General features: G+C 37.6%; 2 protein-coding genes across 7 annotated transcripts; both read right to left on the reverse strand.

Moving 5' to 3' along the window:
* Positions 1 to 1100: 1100 nt before the first annotated feature.
* cd4-2.2 (CD4-2 molecule, tandem duplicate 2) lies at positions 1101 to 6580 on the reverse strand. 3 transcript variants are annotated; one of them, XM_067448933.1, is made up of 10 exons: positions 6489 to 6580; positions 5511 to 5556; positions 5237 to 5393; positions 5023 to 5154; positions 4719 to 4946; positions 4372 to 4616; positions 3864 to 3966; positions 3606 to 3787; positions 3462 to 3529; positions 1101 to 1361 (listed from the first exon to the last, which is right to left on the reverse strand). In XM_067448933.1, exons 2-10 carry the CDS (start codon positions 5541 to 5543, stop codon positions 1235 to 1237), a joined length of 1275 nt encoding a protein of 424 aa, XP_067305034.1. In that variant the 5' UTR covers positions 5544 to 5556; positions 6489 to 6580; the 3' UTR covers positions 1101 to 1234. The 3 variants fall into 3 exon arrangements, with proteins under 3 accessions (XP_067305034.1, XP_067305035.1, XP_067305033.1); XM_067448934.1 differs by having other exon boundaries at positions 3606 to 3775; positions 5237 to 5392; positions 5507 to 5556; XM_067448932.1 differs by having other exon boundaries at positions 5237 to 5392; positions 5507 to 5556.
* Positions 6581 to 7131: 551 nt separating this feature from the next.
* On the reverse strand, positions 7132 to 20605 carry usp5 (ubiquitin specific peptidase 5 (isopeptidase T)). 4 transcript variants are annotated; one of them, XM_067448911.1, is made up of 20 exons: positions 20288 to 20605; positions 19671 to 19799; positions 18251 to 18314; positions 17999 to 18126; positions 16940 to 17085; positions 16632 to 16816; positions 16137 to 16231; positions 15838 to 16031; positions 15294 to 15365; positions 12183 to 12273; positions 11893 to 12018; positions 11652 to 11805; positions 11341 to 11515; positions 11173 to 11261; positions 10897 to 11025; positions 10431 to 10574; positions 10193 to 10335; positions 8120 to 8270; positions 7941 to 8025; positions 7132 to 7827 (listed from the first exon to the last, which is right to left on the reverse strand). In XM_067448911.1, the coding sequence occupies exons 1-20, from the start codon at positions 20393 to 20395 to the stop codon at positions 7734 to 7736; spliced, it is 2502 nt and encodes an 833-aa protein (XP_067305012.1). In that variant the 5' UTR covers positions 20396 to 20605; the 3' UTR covers positions 7132 to 7733. The 4 variants fall into 4 exon arrangements, with proteins under 4 accessions (XP_067305012.1, XP_067305010.1, XP_067305011.1 ...); XM_067448909.1 differs by having other exon boundaries at positions 10840 to 11025; XM_067448910.1 differs by having other exon boundaries at positions 18251 to 18317; positions 20288 to 20604.
* Positions 20606 to 22420: the final 1815 nt, after the last annotated feature.

Raw genomic sequence — 22420 nt, forward strand, 5'->3', positions numbered from 1 at the left:
CTTTACTAGAGCTCCTTTCTCTTGCATTATTTAAAAAATTAAGCTGGACAATCGATTAATCACATCCAAAATAAAAGTTTTTAAGTTTTTAGAAGTTTTTAAAAGTGTTTACATTATATATATATATATATATATATATATATATATATATATATATATATATATATATATATATATATATGCTACACGCACACAGTACACACACATCTATTATATAAACAGTAAACACAAACTTTTATTTTGGCTGCCATTAATCGATTGCTCAGCAGTAATTATTTTATACAGTGCATTTTTATGTTAGCTTACACCAAAACACTGACTCGCTTTTGTACTTACTATCAGATTAATGTTATTCATATGAAAGTATGGTTTATTAACTGTTGTATTACATAAATAAGAAACATATGAGTGATTTGTTCTGTTTGTATTGAGATCTGCGAACAGCTGTGCATGTTTGGACACCTGTGAACTAAAACAATTCCAGCTGCACCAGTTTAATTCTGCTCATTAAAGCTATAGCATATGTGGGGAAATGCACACACACACGTCTGGTTCACTATCTTTGTGGGGACTCACCATAGACGTAATGGTTTTTATACTGTACAAACTGTACATTCTATCCCCCTACACTGCCCCTACCCCTAAACCTACCCATCACAGGAAACAGTCTGCATTTTTACTTTCTCAGAAAAACTCATCCTGTATGATTTATAAGCCTTTTGAAAAGTGGGGACTGCTAACTGGTCCCCACAATTTAGGTGATCTCAGGTTTTACTATGCTTATGGGGACATTTGGTCCCCACAAAGTAATATAAACACACACAGGGACACACACAGAGAGAGAGAGAGAGAGAGAGAGAGAGAGAGAGAGAGAGAGAGAGAGAGAGAGAGAGAGAGAGAGAGAGAGAGAGAGAGAGAGAGAGAGAGAGAGAGAGAGAGAGAGAGAGAGAGAGAGAGAGAGAGAGAGAGAGAGAGCAGCCCACACATTGTACAAGCATGTTAAAATAATATTCACATTTTATTTTTGAAAGACAGACTTCTGAATCAACATTCTTGTTATTCAAAAAGTACATATGTGGAAACATTTATATTACATACATGGTTTGATTTAAAAGTACAATAACCATTGCATAATCATTCATCTGCAGCAAAAAGTGCATGTTTTATTTGTTGGCATCATTAAGCAATATGCATATTTAAAAGCACAGGTCCAGCGTTGCATGGTTTTCTGTTCTCAGCAGTCATACGCTTTGTTCGTCTCGATATAGTCATGGCCTACTGCACGTGTGCGCGGGTTGCGCTGTTGTCTGGGCACTGGAAACGGTTTCTCTCGCTGTTCAAACTCCACCCCTCTCTCATCTCTAAAAACAAACAAATGATATAAGTAATACTGTAGTATTATTGCTTTAACACTGTGGTTAATCTATACTTTAAACTGATGGGACAGTAGTGAAGTTTTTTTAATATCTACCCAAGTACATTTTTCAAGCATAGGCTATGTACTTTATTAGTGTTTCTCTTTGTGAAACTTTTACTTCACTACATTCGCATAATGTCGTACTTTTTACTGCACTGCGTTTCATTAAAAAAATGTTTACCCTTTAATACTTAATTACATTACATTTTTTATCTCCTCACATAAAACGTTGAATTAAGTATTAACTATTTCTAAGTATATTCAATGTGCAGTAAAAAGTACAATATTATGCTTTGGAATGTTGTGAAGAAAAAGTTTTTCAAAGAAGAACAATAATAAAGTACATATTCTTTCAAAAATGTTTTTGTGTCCAATTAATTGCATTATTTCCTTTTTAAATAATTTGATAAATTCACGACACATGTGGACCATATTTGGACCAAAAAAAACTGAAAGCTGAATAAATAATATTTCCACTGATGGTTTTTTAGGATAGATCAATATCTGCCCGAGATCCAACTATTTGAAAATCTGGAATCTGAGGGTGCAAAAAATCTAAATATTGAGAAAATTGCCTTTAAAGTTGTCCAAATGAAGACCTTTGAAATGCATATTACCCCTTTTATATATATATATATATATATATGGTTTTACCACAAATATTCTTGTCCGAGTTAAGACTGGTTTTGGGGTCCAAGGTCACATATATCACTTCATTCTATAAAACGGATTTAATTTGAAATCATTTTTAGTATTTTTAAATATATTATCTTAACCCAGCAAAATGTCAGGTTGTGCAACTGTCGAACAAATAATCAGACTACGAAAACTATTTTAAAAAAAACTAAAGACTATGGCATCATTTTAGGTTTGAAACCTGTCATATAAACACATTTAATAAATATCAGTATATTAAATCTGTTGCAATAATTTTTTTTTTTTTTTTGTCCAGCAATGTCAGGGTGGCACAACTGCAAACATTATGAATTGACATGGTAATAACAGTATTCATCCAGAGGACCCCAGCTGATCCTTATGGCAGGGTGAAACGGTTAGATTACTCTAAAGCGGGTAAAAACTGCTCATTTCAAATATGGGTAGGTTGGTACACATTCCATGTCAGTTGGTAAAACTAGTATACATTCAACTATTTTGTTGTACCACCTGCCATACAAACTGAGTTAAAAATGAAACTTGTTTAAACGCATTGTTCATGAAAATTATATTTTACAACAAAACACCTTTTTGGAGCTTTATTTATCAATGAACCCAATTGAAACAGTTTTAGGTGTAATGCATTATAAGTAATGTGAGTTACATAATCAGATTACTTTTTTTCAAGTAACTTGAAAAGTAACAAATTACTAAAAACAAACAAGCAAGCCCAGCCCAGGTGAGAAAAAGTAACGCAAAAGTAACCACATTACTTTCTATAAAAAGTAACGTAATTAAAGCCTAATGCAATATTGTAAAGCATTGCTTTTAAAAGTGACTTTCCCCAACACTGTAACCCATAGATTTATCTATTTTGTGTAAACAATAGGGATGCATGGATATAACAATTATATTTGTTTCATATAAACGATAAATGTCACATTATTTAAATTTCACTCAATTTTGTCAAAAGTCACATTTAAAATATTAAAATAAATCTCTTGCAATGCTTGAAAATGATTTTATGTGATTATGAACAGTATGAAAAAAACAATGGTAATCTAAATGTAACATTAGGGAAATGAGCAAAAACGGTAAAATAAAAGAATAAATTACAAATACCATCAAATTAAAGTAACAGAATCTATAACGAAATGGCAGCATTATTTTGTTATCACTGACTCACCCTCATGTCATTCCAAACCACTTTCTTTCTTCCGTAGAACAATATAATATATTTTGAAGATACTTAAAACCCCATTGACTTTCATGAATGTTTTTATATTAAGGTGAACTATCCCTTTAAAGCAATATACATGCCATACAAACTTTCAGTATGCCTGACTGTGAGTAATAAAGTATCACTGTAGAGTAAAGTAAGAGGAGGTACCTCTTGCATTTGCAGTAGTCTTCGGCTGTTAGAGGCTGCCGCATGGATCTCAGCCTTTTCATTCTCTTCTAAAGGGGGAAAAAACATAAATGAGCCACTTCCTTTCTTACTTGTTTGCTAGCTTTCTTCCTTTCTTTCTCTCACCTTCTTTTGTTTGTTCCTTAGCAGGGTGAGAACAATCACAACAGTAAGTACAATCAGAACCCCAGAACCGACGGCAATCCAGACCCAGAGCTGTAAGCCAAACCAGTCCTTGGTCCATGTTCCTGCGCCTGAAGGTTTTTTCCCTCCTCCATTAGAGAGAGTCCTTTCACCTGGACTGATCTCTAATATTGATCACCAATAACTGATATGGTTCTGATTTACAGACTACATTCCTACAAGCTGTGGCATTTGTTTTACCTGATGGTTTGGACACAACTGTCAAATTCGTCTTTCCAGTTAGCTGTACTTTATCCTCGAACTGCACTGTACACACATATATCCCAGAATCCCTAGGCTCCGCCTGAGAGAATAAGAGAGGAAATGATTATCAGCATCTTAAAAATAATGCTTCTTTATTGGCATCTATGGTTTCTTGAAGAACCTTAAACATCAATGGAAACTTTTTATCGCTAAAAGCTGAAATTCTTCACACTGGTTCTTTCTTTACTTTTCAGTAATCAGAATTCTTCTCAGAATTCTTTACTGAAAGCTAACCCAAAATGGTTCTTCAATTGCATCACTACAAAAACACACACACACACACACACACACACACACACACACACACACACACACACACACACACACACACACACACACACACACACACACACACACACACACACACACACACACAAAAAAAAACATTTGAGTGTAACATGAAAATGTTAGTTCATTCAAACCAAGATGACTGTACGGTATTCACATTCATCAACGTGACATTATAGCTGATGCCAAGTCGTTCTCTAGTAAACACGACTTTTGATGAGTTCTCGCCATTCCAGTGTAAGCCTTTGCTTTCTGAGTTTGTCAGGGTTGGGAAAGAGACTGAAGGGAGGTGGTCAGCCGTCCATTTCCCACCCACAACACGATTAGATACACTCTGAGGAAGAGAACAGGGCAGATCTATTGTGTCCCCTTCAGAAACTACAACAGTTTTGGACGGGATACCTGTTGGAGACACAGATGAATGTCATTTATAGCATGAAATGTGATATATTATAATAATAAAAACAATTTTATGTCAAGTAACAACTAATGAGGGAAACCAACCGACAATAGTCAATGTTAATGTAAACTTAATGTCATCTTTGACCACACATGTCCACTGGCCTTCCTCTTTTGAAGTTACAGATTTCAGTGAAAGGACTTGTTTTTTATCATTCATTTGCTCATTAGAGGGTCTCAGCCACGTTACTTCAGCATTTTGGTCTCCTGTAATACTGCAGTGCAGCTCTGCGTTACTAGAATTCAGTAGCACTGGGCCTGGTTTAGCAAAGACTGAGAAAAAAAGGGAGCAAATATGAAAAATGCAATAATTCTTAAATACATAAAGACACCTGCTGTCGTTTCTCACCTGACACAACGTGCAAAATGTATCGTTTCGGTGACTGACTGCAGAAATAAATCCCAGAGTCTCTTGTCTCCAGTCTGGGAAGCTTTAAAGTTCCTCCATTTATAATTGCTTTATCTTTAATATGGGAAGCACCTTTAAAAATAACATAGTGTGACTCCTCCCAAAACTTCACAATCAAGCATTTTTGTATTAAAATGTAAAGAAACTGAGATACCCTTTCGTCTAGTTCCACTTTTGCCATTAATGTTAATAATGAGAATGTCGTTCAATTTCCATTGTACATCCTTGTCCTCAGCTACTTCAAACTTCATGATAACTTCCTCCCCGACTTGGCGATATAACACATCATCACATTTCACACACGATAGTGCTTATGGAGAGACGGTTGAGAATAAGGGGTTAAAAAAGCAAAGCTGTGCAGGCAGAGTAGACTAATTATAGAATGAATAAAAGGTAGGCTACTTTAGAATGTATTAATGCTCACCAAGGAGGAGAAAAAAGAGGACCTTGCAAGTTGGCATTCTGTTCCTTTTTCTAAAAAAAAATATATATATATATTTTTAAAAAATTATAAATACATTTTTTCTTGAAAAAATCCTATCAGATAAATGTTTGTATATGAAAAGAGGCCAATGCTTTTATAACAAAACAAAAAAGAGCAAACAGGAAAACAAAATGTGGCTGTGAGCCAGAAGAGCAACTGCTTTTTTCATATTCCCTCTTAAACTCATTTCTTTCTCAGTAAATGTTTAACTGATTAAAAATTTGAGTCATTTGAGATAAATATCAGACACTCGAATTACTATCAAGTTAAACAGCAAAAATATGCCTCCAAAATGTACATATAATAACAATAATAATAATAATAATAAATTTTATTTATAATGCACTTTATATTAAACAAAATCTCAATATCACATTGGTAGACAGGACAAGCAATATATATATTTTTTCTTTTAAGCTTTACGATGTAAAGTAACATACAACATACATTTCTAGTAGAGTAGCCTATGGTGCAAATGAGTATTTCTATTTCAATCTGCTGTTATTATTACAGATTATTGTTATTGCATGTTATGAACAGCTGACAAAGTTTAATAAATCCGGCAAATCTTGTAATCGTTTATTACGTTAGATTTTTTAAAATATATATTTTATTACATTCATTAGTGTAGGCCAAAGTAAGTCAGTCCTTACTTTTATATGACGATACACTTAATATTAAAATTAATTTGAATGTTAAAAAAACATTCAAATTAATTAAAAGTCTACCAAGGAAATGTATAGAAAAACAGAAAATACAAAAATTATAAATGAGCATTATGATCGTGTTAAATAAAATCCTCTTTTAGTTGTTAAACACGAAACCTGTATTTCAACAAAAAAACGTTTTTGTTTTTTTTTGCGTATGCAAGACAAGTTGGGTAATATATGTAATCGTTGAAAGCTCTGCTGTTTATACTCACGTTTAAATGCTGTTGGTTTAGTAGACAAAGTTTAAAAGAAGTTCTGAGCCTTTAGTCCAACTGGCAAAAAACAGGCGATACGAAAACCTGAACAAGAAACTGAACTGAGGTGGAGAGCGGAAGAAAATGCTTTTTGTCTTTTTTTTTTTTTGAGAGCAACAACCAATGTAGGGCAGAAAACGCCTCTCACATGCACTTCTCAGAGGGAATCCTTAGAATTATTTGAGAATTAAGCTTACAAGGGTCACAACGTAATATTACATATATATTAAAGAATCAATACTAGTATTTTATAGCTAAACTAACAGGCCTAAATATCACAGGCCTATGCACTTTGATGTTTCAGTTCAGACGACGCTTGTAAATGATACGCTGTGTAGGTAGATTCACAAGATACAAAGAGCTTTGGCTTTGTAATGAAAGCATCAAGGCAAACGACGATTTAACTTTCCTTTGTTCAACAGATTTGTTTGTGTCGTTTATTCATTTTTACACTTTATTATGTTTAATTAATTACTTACATTTATCAACCTTTGCACTTTCAGTTTGTTCCTTCCTAAAGTGTTATGATTAATACTGCTGACTGCATTTGGTAGAAAGATCCTTTATACACACCCATAATCACAAAACACAGAGTCAGAAGCAAAGAGACATTTTTTATTTGAAAGCAAAAAGAACAAAATTAATTCTTTCCTCCCCCAAAAAAGGAGAACAAACCATAAGGAAAAAAGTGACATCGCACAATACCTTTTGCACTCATTTTTTTAAATTTAAATTTAAAATTCCAATATATAATATTTAGCTGTTTTTTGTTTTGTTTTATAGTTAGTGAGATTTACTTGTCATTAAACAATTTGCAGAAACATTCTGGAACACATAAAGGGAAGGAAGGTGGAGCTTAGCTCTAGAAGCGATGATGTCACAATAGCCACAATCCAATCAGGGGGAGGCACGAAGGAGACTAGTGTGTTTGTGTGGTAAGGCATTGTACAACACATGGGCGTTTCGAGTAAGAACACTCTAATCCGCACATCCTACATCTCTTTTTTTTTTCCTTCCATCTTTATGTCTGCTTTCTCTTGGTAGTGAATAAATTCGATGGAGAAGTGCTTTGACTTATTAAATGGAGCATCAGTTCAGAAGCAGGAGTCTGGGCCTACTTTTCCAGTAGATCAGATAGAGAAGTGTGTGAGTGAGTGTATGTGTCTGGGTGAAAGAGAGAGAAAGATACTATTCTAGTTTACTCTATTCCACCACTCTCCTGTAAAAGTACAGGTAGCCCAGGTCCTTAGGTGGTTTCTCAGAGGCACAAACTTTCTGATCGTTAAAGATTACCCACCTGAAAGAAGAAAAAAAAAGACACTGAATATAATACTGAGAAGAAAATTAAAACTGAGAAGATGATATTGCTGTACAAGTGGAGTGTACTGATGGATAGAGAACTTCACTCACTGTTGGTCCTTCTTGATGTGGCAGACATAATGACCACACATTGTGCTCGTTCCCATGTGACTGATGAACGCAAAAAGCTCATACTCTTCAAGACAAAAGAATGGGAAAGATTTGAATCATTAGAAGAGGGCATGGTATTTAATAAAAAATAATAATAAATGACACGCAAACAGGCTTACTTCCTGGTCCATCACGCACACGTGGTCCTGGAGGAGGTTCCCGGCTGGCTTCACTTCCTCCCTCTGAGCGTCCACCCTCAGACACATCCATGGACTCCAAATCATCCAGATGAGAGAAGATCCAGTCCACAGCACGCTCTAGAACATTATTCTACAAATACAGAAATTGACAAAATATCTCTTAACGGTGTCATGAACTGGCTTTTTACATTTTTTTTATACTGTTGTCTGAGATCAACTAATGACGTATATGTGGTTTTACATTGAAAAACATCATAACTAAAATAATAGGCTTTCTACACTGGTTTGGAGGCTCTCCTGAACGCTGGGATTTGGTGGGCATGCCGAAGTGGAGACTTGGAAGTAAACACCCACGGCTAGGATTGGATAAGATTTGCATATTTAATGAGCTTCAGCTCCCCTGTCAGTTCAGTTCACGAGGGATTGTTTTGAAAGCGGCAACCAGGATGATTCTCTCGAACACAAGGTTAGTAAACTTCTTTATCAAACAAACACAATGATATATTTCTCATCCACTTGCGATTGATTACAATATTATTTCTTTTTTTTTATCTTGGCCCGCACGATTGGTGGATATAACCGTAAACCACGTGCACGCATGCACGCACGCACACCCAGATCAAGAAAGGAATATCTCACTATTTGAGATTCACCGGCCTGCCGCCAGGCGTACGTTTTGGTAGCCCGTCTGAAACACATAGCCTTGGACTACTATTGCATATAAAAAAGATGTTTTACTCACATTAGTGTGTGCCACCATTCCTGCCGGATCCAATATAGAAGGCACAACATCCAGCACCTGAGATTTGTTTACAAACGATTCCGCAGTGAAATGAAGTGAACACACATACATCAGTCTTCCCCATGTGAGCTAAAACTTCATTACAAATAAATGAAGTATCACACATTCCTAATATTAGGATCCGAAGGAAGCTATGCAGCGACTCCACAATATCTTGCTATCTTCTTCGGCATATTTATTGCTACTGGCTAGCGATCCGAACAGCTCCATTAGCCGGTGGGCGGGGCTACTGAATAAAAAAAATAATAAGTTGGATGTTTGATGGAGTATTTCTGTGTCAAAAATACTCCCGGTTTTATTACAAGTTTCGTAATAAATTTGTTTGAGTATGGGTTTATCAAACGTCAGATGTGACGGAAGCTGCTGCTGCTTTTCGTTGACGAAATCAACGATGTCACCAAAGAAGGTTTTTTTTTGATGGAGCGGCCTCAATGATAAAGGTTCACGGTTGTGCAATGTTTGTGTTGTTGTTGGCTATCTTCGCACAAGCCAACCACGAATAAACCACGAATAAGAACCCACACAAATAGCCTACCCCATAGAGACGTCCTGCTGTTGCTGCTGCTCCTTTTTAATTTCAGCCTCTAAATCTGATTCTGGGTCATAAATGTATGGTTGAATCTGATTGATCTCAATGGTTTATTTAGGGTAACGTTTTTTTTCCCGCGCTTGAGGACGTTCTCAACTGTGCGCGCTTGTAATTCTTTAGCTCTGCCCACAGGATATGCCTCCATTACGGGGTTTTTTTCCCCGAAAAGACTCGGTTCAGCATATCTTTCTTTTATAAATATAATAAAACTAAAGACTTTTCAGAGATATAAATAATGCAATACTACTCTATAGGTACTCAAAACAGACATGAGATTGGCTGAAGCTGAGCATATGTCACTAGACATTAAGAAATCATGTTCATTTAAAATACTTATATCACTGACAACAGTAGTCCGGCCAGGATAATGTCATTTAAAAGTTGTTGTTGCAGCCCTCAACTGATGTTGACATGTGTTTTGGCCTGAAGCTCCGCCTTCCACCTATCTACCAATCACAAAGTTAGTAGTGTTTCAGCATCCGGGTTGCCAGCTCTGCTCTAATTACCACAACTACAGTTACAAACGTTCCTGCTGGATCCTGCATCTTAACTGGCAACCTCGAGTCAGGGGGGAGGGGGAGAGGGGATAGTGATTGCAGTACCAGTTTTGGCCACAATCTTAAATACACTTCCTTTAAGAAAGAGAGATGACGTCTCTCACCGTAGCTCTGAGAGCACGAGTGGCTTGGTCTCGACTGAAGCCCATAGAAACGATGGTTGCTAGGTGTTCCTCAGGTAGACTCTCTGTGGGTGTTGTGCCAGGAGCGGAACTAGAGCCAGGCAACACTAAAGGCGCGGAGAAATCTGCACAAAGACAACAAAAACAGATTTATTACTCTACATCTGCATACTGATTTAAATCCTCTTCACAGCTGACACTCAGTGATGAATGTATTTACCAGGGTCGTCCATGTGCCCCATCACCCAGTTCATAGCAGCGTCGATACCAGTGTTGCCTGTGTAGTACACGGCTTTCCGGCAAGCCTCCAGAGGAAAACCCATCTCACACAGCTGAGACACTGTGGAGTCATCCAACACCGGAGCTGAGAGACAGACAGAGAGAGTGTGAGAGAGAGGTCTACAGACAGCTTTTGATACAGGGAAAATCAAAGATAAATTCTATTTGAGGTTGTATAATATTTGTTCAGTGAGCACCACATAAAAAATAGTTTATTTTGAACTAAAGCAAATTAATGTAATGAGCAAAAGAAGACAAAAAGAAGAAAGCAAAGGAAAAAGAAAGAAAGATAAAGGACGGGCTCAAGCGATGACAGATGCAGTCGGAAAGAGGAGAAAGCACAGACTGACACAGCAGTGGGGAGTAGAGAGAGTCGTCCTCCTCGTTGCCGTGGGAACCCAGGATACCTTTAACCTCCACATCGGGGGTCATGAGAGGAGGCGGAGCCACCTCTGGCAGAAGCTCCTCCCCTGGCTGCTGTCCCATGGCACGGAGCGCGCTCAGATCCAGTGTGTCAGGAACGTCAATGCTCACATCTAATAAAAAGATCGCAAGAGTACATTAGACTTCAAACTATGACTGTCAGCCAATCAACTTCATTATTTAAATTTATATACTTATTTGTAAATAATGTTATCAAACATAGCCAAAAAAATGGTATATTAGATAGATATATGATTTACCTAGTTTTTTAGGAACCCAATCCAGACCAAAAGTAAATTTCTTGATTTGGATCACAAGGTGGTCAGGAAATGAAGCAAAGCGAGTGGTCCTAAGACACACAAATTCATAAACACACAGAAGACACCCAAAAGACTGACTGAAAAGTAAATTAATATTATTATTATTACTTTGTGGCAGTGGTTTTGGCCTGCACTGCAGAGCTCCAGAAATCTGTGAGAGTTTCTGGTTCGCTGAGAGCGGCCAAACAGGCAGCAAATGGGATTTGTGCACGTGTCACAGCGGGGGGAGGGGCTCCAGATGACTCCGCCTCATCACGGTGACGCTCTGCTTCTTGTAGCTCCTCTGATAAACAGGAGGAGAAGACGATAAATAAGAGGAACGATAACACAGAATGGATACACATAAGCATACTATTATCATTTTATCCAGTCTTTCCAGTAAGTTCTCAATGTCAACTACATTCTCATGAGTGTCTAACCCATATTAGTAGCCTGATCCATTGGAACGGGCAGCTGTACTATGTAGTCCACTCGTTGGGTATACTTGGCTTTTTTAGACTGCTGGCATACGATCTTCTCTTCCACCAGGAAGCGGAAAGCTTCTGAGGGATTCATCCCAGACCGACAGTTCCTCTGGCCAACATAAAGAAAAGCTGAAATGAGCGAATGCACAAGTAAAGAAAAAAAAAAAAGACAGTAAAAGACAGACATCTTCATTACCTCCACCATATTTATAAAGTGAAGAAGAAACTCCTGCGCATCCTGCTGCCGATTGGTCGAGAACTCCGGGTGGCCTCGTCCAACCAAAGCTTTGAACATGCGAGGTGCTATGCCAACCTGGTCACCCTGTACGAACAAAATCATATTTATGAATGGCTTAGCTCAACAATTGTCTTGCATAAATTGACACATTCAATTAGAATCAATTTATGAACCATTTACACAATTCTCCTCATCTTTCATGAATGAGACCCAGTTAATTAGAATTGCTAAGAGGTGTGCGTGTGTACCCTGGGTTCGGTGGAGACACTGGGGTCATCTCCGGGCTCCGGGGCTGGCTTAGAGTACTCTCCTGACAGAAGGCCATAGCCCAGCTTTGCTCTGATATTAAAGATTGAAAAGAAAGATAGATAAAGATTTTTGATTAGTTCATAAAATTGCTAGCCTGGATGCCAGCCGAACTCAGCCCCGCCCACAACATTTAAGTTCAGGCAGTTTGGTCTGGACTTGATCCATAGAGGAGTAATTATGCCTGAACAGAAATTGTTCAGACCAATCCAATTGTCAGGGCGGGCTTTAGACGATGATGGACAGATGATAAACAGTAATATAATCATCCACGTCATCAATGGCGCTTGGGTTGAATTTGTTCAAATCCTAAACGGAGAGCTTGTTTGTATATGCATTCACCTTCACTATTTCTCTCAGAAATGATGATCGTGTTGGTAAGTACTCTGTGTATCATTAAATTATTAATTCATTATATACCGGCAAAGATTGTTTAATAATAATAATAATAATAATAATAATAATAATAGATTTTATTTATAATGCACTTTTCATTCCGAAGAATCTCAAAGTGCAACAGAGGGGGGGAGGGGGGGAGGGGGGGAAATAACAACAAAAAATTAATAACAAGTAAAAATATAGAATACTACAAACAGTCAACCAAAACAGAAAACAGAACAGAAACAGAGCTGATGGTGAACAGAAACAGAGCTGATGGTGAACAGAAACAGAGCTGATGGTGGACAGAAAACAGCTGATGGTGGAAGTCTCTGTTAGCTCCGCAGCACACTGTGGTCCACTCCATGTTTCAGATTTCTCCCAGCGGCAGTGTCCCGATGACATCGCCGAGGCACGACAGCTGAAGACCAGATGTTGGGTCTTCTTCATGATGATTCAAACGATGGGGATCGCTGCAGCACCATGCAGGAGGCAGAACATTCCTCCGGGCACTTCTGTGGACACACCGGGGCCGGCGCAGATGTCCAAGCAGCTCCACGGTCGCAATGCAGGACGGAACAGCGGCGCAGCCGAGAAGCAGAACATCCCACATCATGCCGGACGCCGACGACGAGAGCCCGGATGACGCTAGCCCGGTGCAAACTTCAGCCACCATGCAGCCCAAGCCCAAGGGAGACCACCAGTGAGCACCCGCGGCGAGAAACATCAAATGTCCTCCAAACCAGAAACCAACCGCAGCAATTCAAACGTAAACATTAGAGAAGCGGTTGAAAACGGCGACGAACAACGACCTCTCAGTGGCTGCCAGCAATCAGCAACAGTCCCAATTGTAGCTCTGACTGTTAGACTAGTCACAAACATAAGGAAATAAAATAAAATGTAAATCTAATAGTACATTAACATGATTTGTTGTGGGTGGAGAAGCGGCGAACAGACAACGCCAGCGTCCTCTCCCCCACGTTGCCTAGCAACGGTTTACACATCTTTTTCTTCTTGCGTTACTTATTCCAGCGTGCGTGCAGACAGGTTTGCCGTTTTTACAACAAAACCCGCCAACTAAATAAATAAATAAAAAATAAAAAAATAAAAATAAATGGCGTTTGGGGGTTAAAATGTCTGTTATTTTAGCAAGGTGCCTGCTAAAATTCACATTCCTGAGTCTATACATCACATAATTGAGGTCGCTTCAACCCGGGGACATGGAAAACAACCCGCGGGAAAACCGCAGACTTGGCAACACAGTGCAGTTGAGCTCTGTTGACATTTGACAACGTTACGCATTGCTCCGTTGCTCTGATTGTTGCTCTGATTGGTTTGTAGGTCTATCCAATTGAGGTCTTTCCTGGTTCGGTTGAAACATGCCCCATAATTACAGTTCAAAGGAGCAGTTTCAGACTCATATTCTGACAAAAATTGAGTATGACAACGTCAGGCTATAAAATTGCTAAAGTGTTCATGCTTTTTTAAAAAGCAGACACTCAGAGAGAATTGATGTATAGTGACCTCTGCTGGAAGTATGGTATTATTAAGGGAGGGATATTTCACCCCAAAATTCTGTCGCAATTTACTCACCCTTAAATTTATTTTTTTCTGCTGAACACAAAAGAAGACATTTTCAAGATTGTTGGTAACCAAACAGTTCAAAGGGCCCCATTGACTTCAATAGTAATATCATCCTTTTTTTTTTTTTTTTTTTTTTTACATAATATGGAAGTCAATGGGGACCAGAAACTGTTTGGTTAGTGTTTGGTTGGGGTACATATACTGTACTTCAAAATATCTTCTTTTGTGTTCAGCAGAAGAAAGACTTTCAACTTGAGAAAGAGTAAATGATAACAGCATTTTCATTTTTGGGTGAACTTTTCTTTTATTGAAGCCCGTTCAGGATGATCATTAAGCCCAATTTATACTTCTGCCTTGAGTGTATGCCATAGCTACGTCGTAGGCTGTGTGTTGCACATGTAGCCTACAACGTACCCTGACGTGCACCTCTCCAAAAATGTAACAATGCGTTAATTCTACGCAGAACACAAGCGCTGTGATTGGTCTGTCAGAACCCCTCCTTCAGGGGTACACATTCTCCCTCTGCATGTGTAACTGCACGTCAACAAGGACAAGGACGCATAAGCATAAATGAAAATCAGCGAGTAGTCCTATGGCACAAATCCAAGCAGAAGTATAAATCAACCTTTAGGGTTAAGTTCAGCAAGAAATTAAAACTCTGTAATCCTTGAGTTGATCTCATGTTGCTCTAAACTTGTATGTAAAATATGACAGGAGATTTGAGGCAGAATGTTCATGCTGCTCTTTTGCATACTGTGAAACTGAAAGGATGCTGTCAATCTCTAAATAGGACAAAAAGGCAAAACAAAAGTGGTGCATAAAACATCTGTATTATATACCAGTCATGTGAGGGTTATTTGTTAGGAACATACCAAACTTTCCATTTCTGTGTGTTTGACAACAGTGATTACAAATTCCCTGTGTTTTGTAACCAGATATGGCCTGCCAAGTTTAAATATATGTGGAAGTGTGAATGGCGCTTGAAAGCTACTGAAGAGAGAAAGATGTTGGAGTGACCGATAGGCGATAACTAAGCACCCGCCTATATATTTAAGTATGTGCATTTGAGAGTTTGTGGCTCAGGCACTTACACTTGAGTCTTAAAGTCCTGGGTAGGGTCACTGGGCGCCTCAGAAAAGACCTTGTCAATGTTGGAAACATATCTGAAAAACAGAGTGAGAGGAATGAAAGACGGATTTAGAATTTTTTTATTTCAATAATAGAAATGTTACCATATGAACATAAAAATACATAAAACATATGTCTAATACACACATACACTACCATTTTTTAATGCTCTCTTATGGCTGCTTTTTTTATATTAAAAATATAATCAAAACCACAATATTATGAATATTTTGTATTTTAATATATTTTAAATTATAATGCATTCCTATGATGGTTACATTTTCAGTTTTATTAGTCTTCAATGTCACATGATCCTTCAGAAATCATTCTTATATGCTGATTTGGTGTTTAATTTTGAACAAAGTTTGGCTTAATAACTTTGGCTGAACATTTTTTCAGGATTCTTTGATGAATAAAAAGCTCAAAGGAACCCTGATCTTTTGTATGGTAGTGTATATGACAAATATCACAAAACCATTACAATCAAACAAACTGAGAGACACTAACTTGGTCTGGAAGTCTGGGATGGTGAAGAGCACTTGCATGACAGAGTTGAGGTAGCAGCTATTTCCCAGGTTCTTCATGCCGGTGAGCCCCGGGCCCCACAGGGGCCTCAGAGTGGTACCTGACTCCTGAATCACCTCCCACTCTCCCACACGCTGGTTCACTGCGATCTCCAACTCGGTCATGGTTCTTTCCGTCTAACACAGAGGGAGGGACACACTTTAACAGAAGCTTTTGTGAACAGCTTCTTAAGCTCGATGAAAGCCCCTCTTGCAGAGAATTTTGGAATGACTAGAGTGTACCTTTTCCATTGTCATCATATTGATTCCAAAGTGAGAAAGGTGTTCTGGAAGCTTAGAATCTAATACCATATCATCTTCATCATATGAATAAACATCTGCAAAGACAGACACATCATACAATGTCATCAAATATACACAATCATTCAAAAGTTTGGAGAAATTGTGCTAAAAAAAAAAAAATCAACTTTTCCATCAGAGAAATATACTGTAATATGTAATATTAAAGTAATTTTAAAATGTATTGAATTTCGCAATAGTAGTTTTACTGCAGTCCGTGGTGAGCAGAAGAGACTTCCTTCAGAAAAAATAAATATAAAACTATTATATGAACTTATATGAAATATACAGCATGTGTTGCATGGGATCATTCTGTGATACTGTTACATGTTTAAAAAATAAATAAAAAATATTCACTGCCATTATATAAGCTTTACTAGCTTGAAAAATTCAATGTGATTTAACTCGATTCCAGTAGATTTGATGTGACAATCTCACCTGCTCCATCAGGTGTTATTGTGCCAAGTTTGACAGCCAAAGGGTATCCAGTCTGCTGGTAGTGCAGGAGGGCGTGGTTATTTCCTCCTGACCCATCAAAATATCTCCGCCCACACAAAACCTTCCCATCTGTCAGATTCATCCAGATGTTCTCCTGGAGGTCACAGACCTCACACCTCCAACCACTGAAAGAAAGATGGCAGTATTTAAACGCAAACAATCACTTGCTGTAACATTCTCTGGGATCATATTCTCAGAGTTTGGTAGTACATATCAAATGTGTCATCAACATTTGCACATGTATATACCTTGGAGGGATTTTGACCCCATTGTCGAGTTGTTTAAGATCAGCTGCGTGTTTTGACTCCTGCCGCACTTCACCATCCCATTGCTGCACCTGCAGAGCGTGTGACACAGAGTCTGCTGCCTGCAGCCCTGCCATCGACAGAGACACCTGCGAGAACAACAACAACATAGTGAATAAAGTCTGCTCGGTTAGAAAATTCAGCTTACACTTAATTTAGACTATATAGCATGATATTTGGTACATAAATCAAAAGACGTTAACAGTCTATGAACAGACTAATACAGCTTACTAACAGAGTTAAAGGGATAGTTTACCCAAAAATTCTGTCATTAATTACTCACCCTCATGTCATTCCAAACCCATGAGACCTTTGTTCATCTTCGGAACACAAATGACGATAATTTTAATGAAATTAGAGCTTTCTGACCCCTCCAGAGACAGCTATTTAATGAACACTTTTAAGATCCAGAAAGGTAGGAAAGACATCATTAAAACAGTCCATGTGACTCCAGTGGGTCAACCTTAATTTTATGAAGCAATGAGAATACTTTTTGTGTGCAAAAACAAACAAAAATAATGACTTTATTCAACAATTTCGGTCTAGCCTGTGTCAGTCTCCTACGCAGTTTCTGTTGTAAATATTGCAGCGCACTCAGGATCTACGGCAGCTGAAGCGGTTCACATGAGCATCACGACATGCACGGGAGCTGCACCGTATTTCCAACTCAAACAGCGTAGGAGACGCTGAAATTGTTAAATAAAGTTGTTATTTTTGTTTGTTTTTGCACACAAAAAGTATTCTCATCACTTCATAATTTTAACAATGTTTTTACTACCTCTCTGGACCTTGAAAGTGTTCATTACATTGCTGGAGGGGTCTCAGATTTCATCCACAATATCTTAATTGGTGTTCTGAAGATGAACGAAGGTTGAAGTGACAGGAGGGTGAGTAATTAATGACAGAATTTTCATTTTTGGGTGAAGTATCCCTTTAAAATGCCATAATCTAAAGTTATTACATAGTGAAAAATAATATTAAATAATATAAAATGATATTCACCCGCTCTCGAACAACATCTGGCATGGAAGCTAGATCCTCCGATGTCACTTCCTGACGGTCTGGGAACAGAACCACTTTGATTTCTTCCTCATATTGCTCCTGATCAACATCAAACCCTCCTTCAATTCCTACAAGAAAAACATGAAAACTTTACAGCCTTTTATGTTTCATAAAATAAGCTTACTAACAATTAAAACAAGCATTTAACAAAATATTAAGCAAAGACAGGGGCAAAAGAAAGTAGGCGCTTACCAATGGCCAGTCTTGTGGGCTTCTTTTTTGGAGGATCCCCCGATCCAGAATTGGGATCATCTTCCTTCTGATAGACAGACAAGGTTAGTCTATAGGTGCCAGAAGTAAAGCACTTGAAAAGAGATTAGTTCTATGCTTGGTTCAAAAGTTCACATGACGTGAAGAGTCAAACACATCAAAAAAGTCTAAAAACTGTGCCACTATACAATGCCCACCCAATTTTTCAGCAGCCTTGGTTATGGAAGTATTTTTTCCATACATTTTTCACTTAGGGATAAATTAAGAGTTATAAGCCATGAACCAAACCTACTAGCTACAAGGTGAATCACAACATTACAAATTTTGATATGAAGCACAAAAGTGTTTGTACGTAACGTTGCAATGAAATGGAAGTATCGACAGTTATTTTCTTATGTACTGTCTGTGACATACCTGAGTGCAACGTCATCGAAAATAAATGCATTGTTTTTTTAAGATGTGGATGTTGCATTCAAAAGCGGAGACGGATGAACATGAGCTTGCAGAAAAGTCTGTCTTTTTCACAGGAATGTCCCGTTAAGTCATTTTGATTAAACATTTTTAAGTCAAATCATTTTTTTAATTGAAACATAGGCGTTGTATGCAAACTATAACATCCATTTAGAAAATAAACAGGATGAATTTTCATTTCATGCCAACCTTCACGGCTTTATTGAACAATTATCCCATATTGCATTGAAAATGACATATTAAAAACTAAAAAATTGACTTAATGTTGATTATATAAATATAAGAAATATATTTTGCATTCATAGCTAAATTTGCATGTTACGCATATAAATATTTACTTAGTTTGAGAGTGTAGGGAGAATGTTACGGAATGTTATTCTCAGTGTTTTATGGAAGAGATCGCAGAGAGCTGTTTCTGCATGATTTGCTTTTCGCGAATCTCTGGTTGGTGGATATTTCTTTGAACATTCTTGGGTAATGTAATGTAGTTCTTCAAGAGGAATTCCACTGTTAAACAAATGAGTTGAAAATATATTGAGTGGTGGCTTCAATATATCACTGATTAACAACCTTGTAGCTGACAATAAGTCTGGATTTAATAGTTATTATCATGAAAAATCTATTTGCCTATGGGGTACAAATAATAGGATTTTTGCTTCCCAACCTAACTGTTCAACATGAATAATTTCTTGTCCCATCAAGTCTGAAACAGCAACACTGGCTAAGCCAATTGTGTGATCTTGGGGGCGGGACCCTGTTTGTCTGACCAATGTAAAACAGAGTGTTTTAGGAAACCTGTTTGACATCAATATATTTCTTTTTTTTTGTATAATTCCTTTTGGAGAATACAGACTTTTAAGATTTACGAACATTTACTTAAATCATACATGATTATTATTCATAATTCGCATAATGTGTTTATAGTGCTTACCTGTGTTTTCCGGGTCCTGGTGATGTGCAGGTAAGCTCTCTGACCGGTTTTGGAGTGGTGTCGGTCTACGTACTTACTTCCATAGCCGAGAAAGCTGTTCATACAGACATACAAGCCTCCCTCACTCTCCTGAAATAATTGGAAAGAAGTGTTATAACAAAATACTGTTTGTCAGCACCATGCACTCAGTGAGGCTGTCTTTACGCGCACACCACAAAATAACATTCACACACGATACAGAAGCACACAGGCTTCCCAAGATAAGAAAATTTGCAGCTAACGTTACTAGCTCAGGTTAGCGTTATATCTAGCTCGCAGCTAGCTAAAGTGATATATAAATAAGCGGATAATTTAAAGGTAGAGAAAATGAATGGCGCAGTCGAGGTGTGACCAAAAGAGTGCGTAGTCAACAGTACAACGATGACTCACGTGTCATAATGAAGGAAAATAGTACAAACGTGTGCACTAAATGAGCGCTAGTTAGCAAACACCCGGTATATCACAATTCATAAGAGGACGAAAGTAAAACAGCTACCATATGCAAACAAGCAAATAAATAAATAAATAAATAAAAAATCCCAAAAGTGCGCGATGACTGTGCAGTCTACTGAACTCACCGGGCTGGCGAATGAGAAGGCGCACTCGTCTTTGTGAACACGATCTCCGGGCCTCGGAACCCGAATCGTAGACAGAACCGACATCAATATCTCGCTAAGCTCCGTCATCTCTGGCTAAACACAATTTGCCTTCTTGCCTACACACACGCTTGCCCGCCTGGGTTTTTTGGCCCCCGCTCCTGAAATATAGTCCGCTTGAAGTCTCTGACAGCCCCCTTCTTTCTCTGTTTCCCTCAATGAAAAGCTGCTTCTGATGATCCAGTGTGTTTCATTCGAGGCCAGGGGCGCTGCACACACTCGCACTGCACGCATTACAGCCGTAAATGTTTAACCGTAAAGTGTTTAAAATACGCGCACAATTTTTTAACATTTACATTTTTAAAATTAAAATGTAAGGTTAAATATGTACACTTGTGTGATGTCTTTCCTGCAAGAGCTAAATTATTGTTTAATGCACCGTTGCTATAATGGTGTAATACATAATTTCGTAAGCACATCATCACTGATAATAAATTATTAACTAGTGTTTTCTCGTGTATTTTGTGTATTACGGTAAAATGGAGGCCATGACAGTTGACAAAATGAGAAAGCGGAAAATTTTGCCTCATGTAAATAATAACACTGGCCTCGTGCGGCTGGGAGTGTAATTACGGCAATATTATGACTAAAAAAGTAAGCCATATCATGTGATGAATCAAAGATATGGATGGGGTTGGGTTCAGTCAGTGTAGTAGACAATTACTGGTTATCCTATATTTGAATTTTATTCTAATAGATTTAGCCTATATTTTAGGCCTACAATGTAAACATAAACATTAATTATAAGCTAGGCTACTTTAAAATACCCTGTACCCTTACCAGCAATACATACACATTCAATGAAATTGCTTAATAATTTTTAAATTAATTACAAACAAATTAGTACACGCTGTCCATAAATATGCAAATGAGCCACCTCCACTCGGTCACAGCCACACCAGCTAGGAGTAGCCTGATCCACTTGGTCAACTTCCTACACCATGGTAAGTGGGAATGTTGGTTTAATTCAAATTTCAGGCATATGTTTGAACCAGAAAATGTTTCAGAAGAAGAGGAAGAGCGAATTGTACATGCAGGCCCAGATCTTAATGGCGACGATTGGTGCCAAGTACCCTCAAATGAAAGTAACAGCAACCTCAGTTAAACTGCTATAATATCTTATTGAAGAAACTGATTTGGTTACCGCTCCAGTGCAAATTTGAGTTTGCGCTTTATAGAATTTCAACCATTTATATTTACAACACATTTTTGCAGCAGTGAGCAATGTAGCTATGTGTATATAAGCCACAGACGTGTTTGTTGATCTCTTGAATGCAGTGGCCAATCAGGGCTGTTTACTTTAGTCAGAATCCCCCTCACTGGTAAAAACAAAACAAAATAAATAAATAAAAATAAATAAATAGTAAATAACAGATTCACTGTGCAGTGTAGACAACTTTATTGATTATTATGGAACTTTGTGAGATCGCAAACTGAGTGGCAGCTTTTTAGTGATTGCAAAGAGTGATCTTTTCGTCATTTTTAGGCTTTAAATAATCCACTCGGGATTTGAACAAGAGTTGACACATAACGGCAGTATTTGATCTGATTAGCATTTGTCCTGACTACCTTATCAAACCGGTTACATATATTTGACGGTATGAATTAGGGTGGTCATCCAGCGGAGGTGGAGCTGGACTAGGTTAAGCTCCATCTATCATGTCCAGAGAGGTAAAGCTGGACCATATTCGACTATGCAGTAAGCACTACTGTAAAATACTCAGCAATAGTGTTGACTGATATAAATCTGCTCATGGTTTATCTTAAAACACACAGACAGCATTAAAAACTCAGTAAAAAATGTTATACACATATTATTCCATTGATGCTTTGAGGTAATTATAGATTAATCTTAACCACACCAACTAAATATTTTCAGTAACTAATAATTTACAAATATAAGTAAATTTATTTGCAATAAATTTGGTTATACAAATCTAGTAAATATCTGTGCATTATTTTTATAATAATGCACATATAATTTACTAGATTTGTATAACCAAATCTGTCCTCAAACAGGCAGGCTTTCGTGCTGCACTTATATTTCTTGCTGCC

Source organism: Pseudorasbora parva, chromosome 7 (genome assembly GCF_024679245.1).
Source record: "Pseudorasbora parva isolate DD20220531a chromosome 7, ASM2467924v1, whole genome shotgun sequence".
Classification (NCBI taxonomy): Eukaryota; Metazoa; Chordata; class Actinopteri; order Cypriniformes; family Gobionidae; genus Pseudorasbora; species Pseudorasbora parva.

Coding starts and splice junctions, on each gene's coding strand:
- cd4-2.2 (XM_067448932.1), bottom strand. CDS start 5,543: ATGCCAACTTGCAAGGTCCTCTTTTTTCTCCTCCTTG. Junction 5,393..5,506: donor CCTCTTTTTTCTCCTCCTTG/GTGAGCATTAAT, acceptor TCTCTCCATAAG/CACTATCGTGTGTGAAATGT. Junction 4,947..5,022: donor CATTTTGCACGTTGTGTCAG/GTGAGAAACGAC, acceptor TTTTTTTCTCAG/TCTTTGCTAAACCAGGCCCA.
- usp5 (XM_067448908.1), bottom strand. CDS start 20,395: ATGACGGAGCTTAGCGAGATATTGATGTCGGTTCTGTCTACGATTCGG. Junction 10,336..10,430: donor GGGGCACATGGACGACCCTG/GTAAATACATTC, acceptor GTCTTTGTGCAG/ATTTCTCCGCGCCTTTAGTG. Junction 8,026..8,119: donor TGTGCGTGATGGACCAGGAA/GTAAGCCTGTTT, acceptor TTTGTCTTGAAG/AGTATGAGCTTTTTGCGTTC.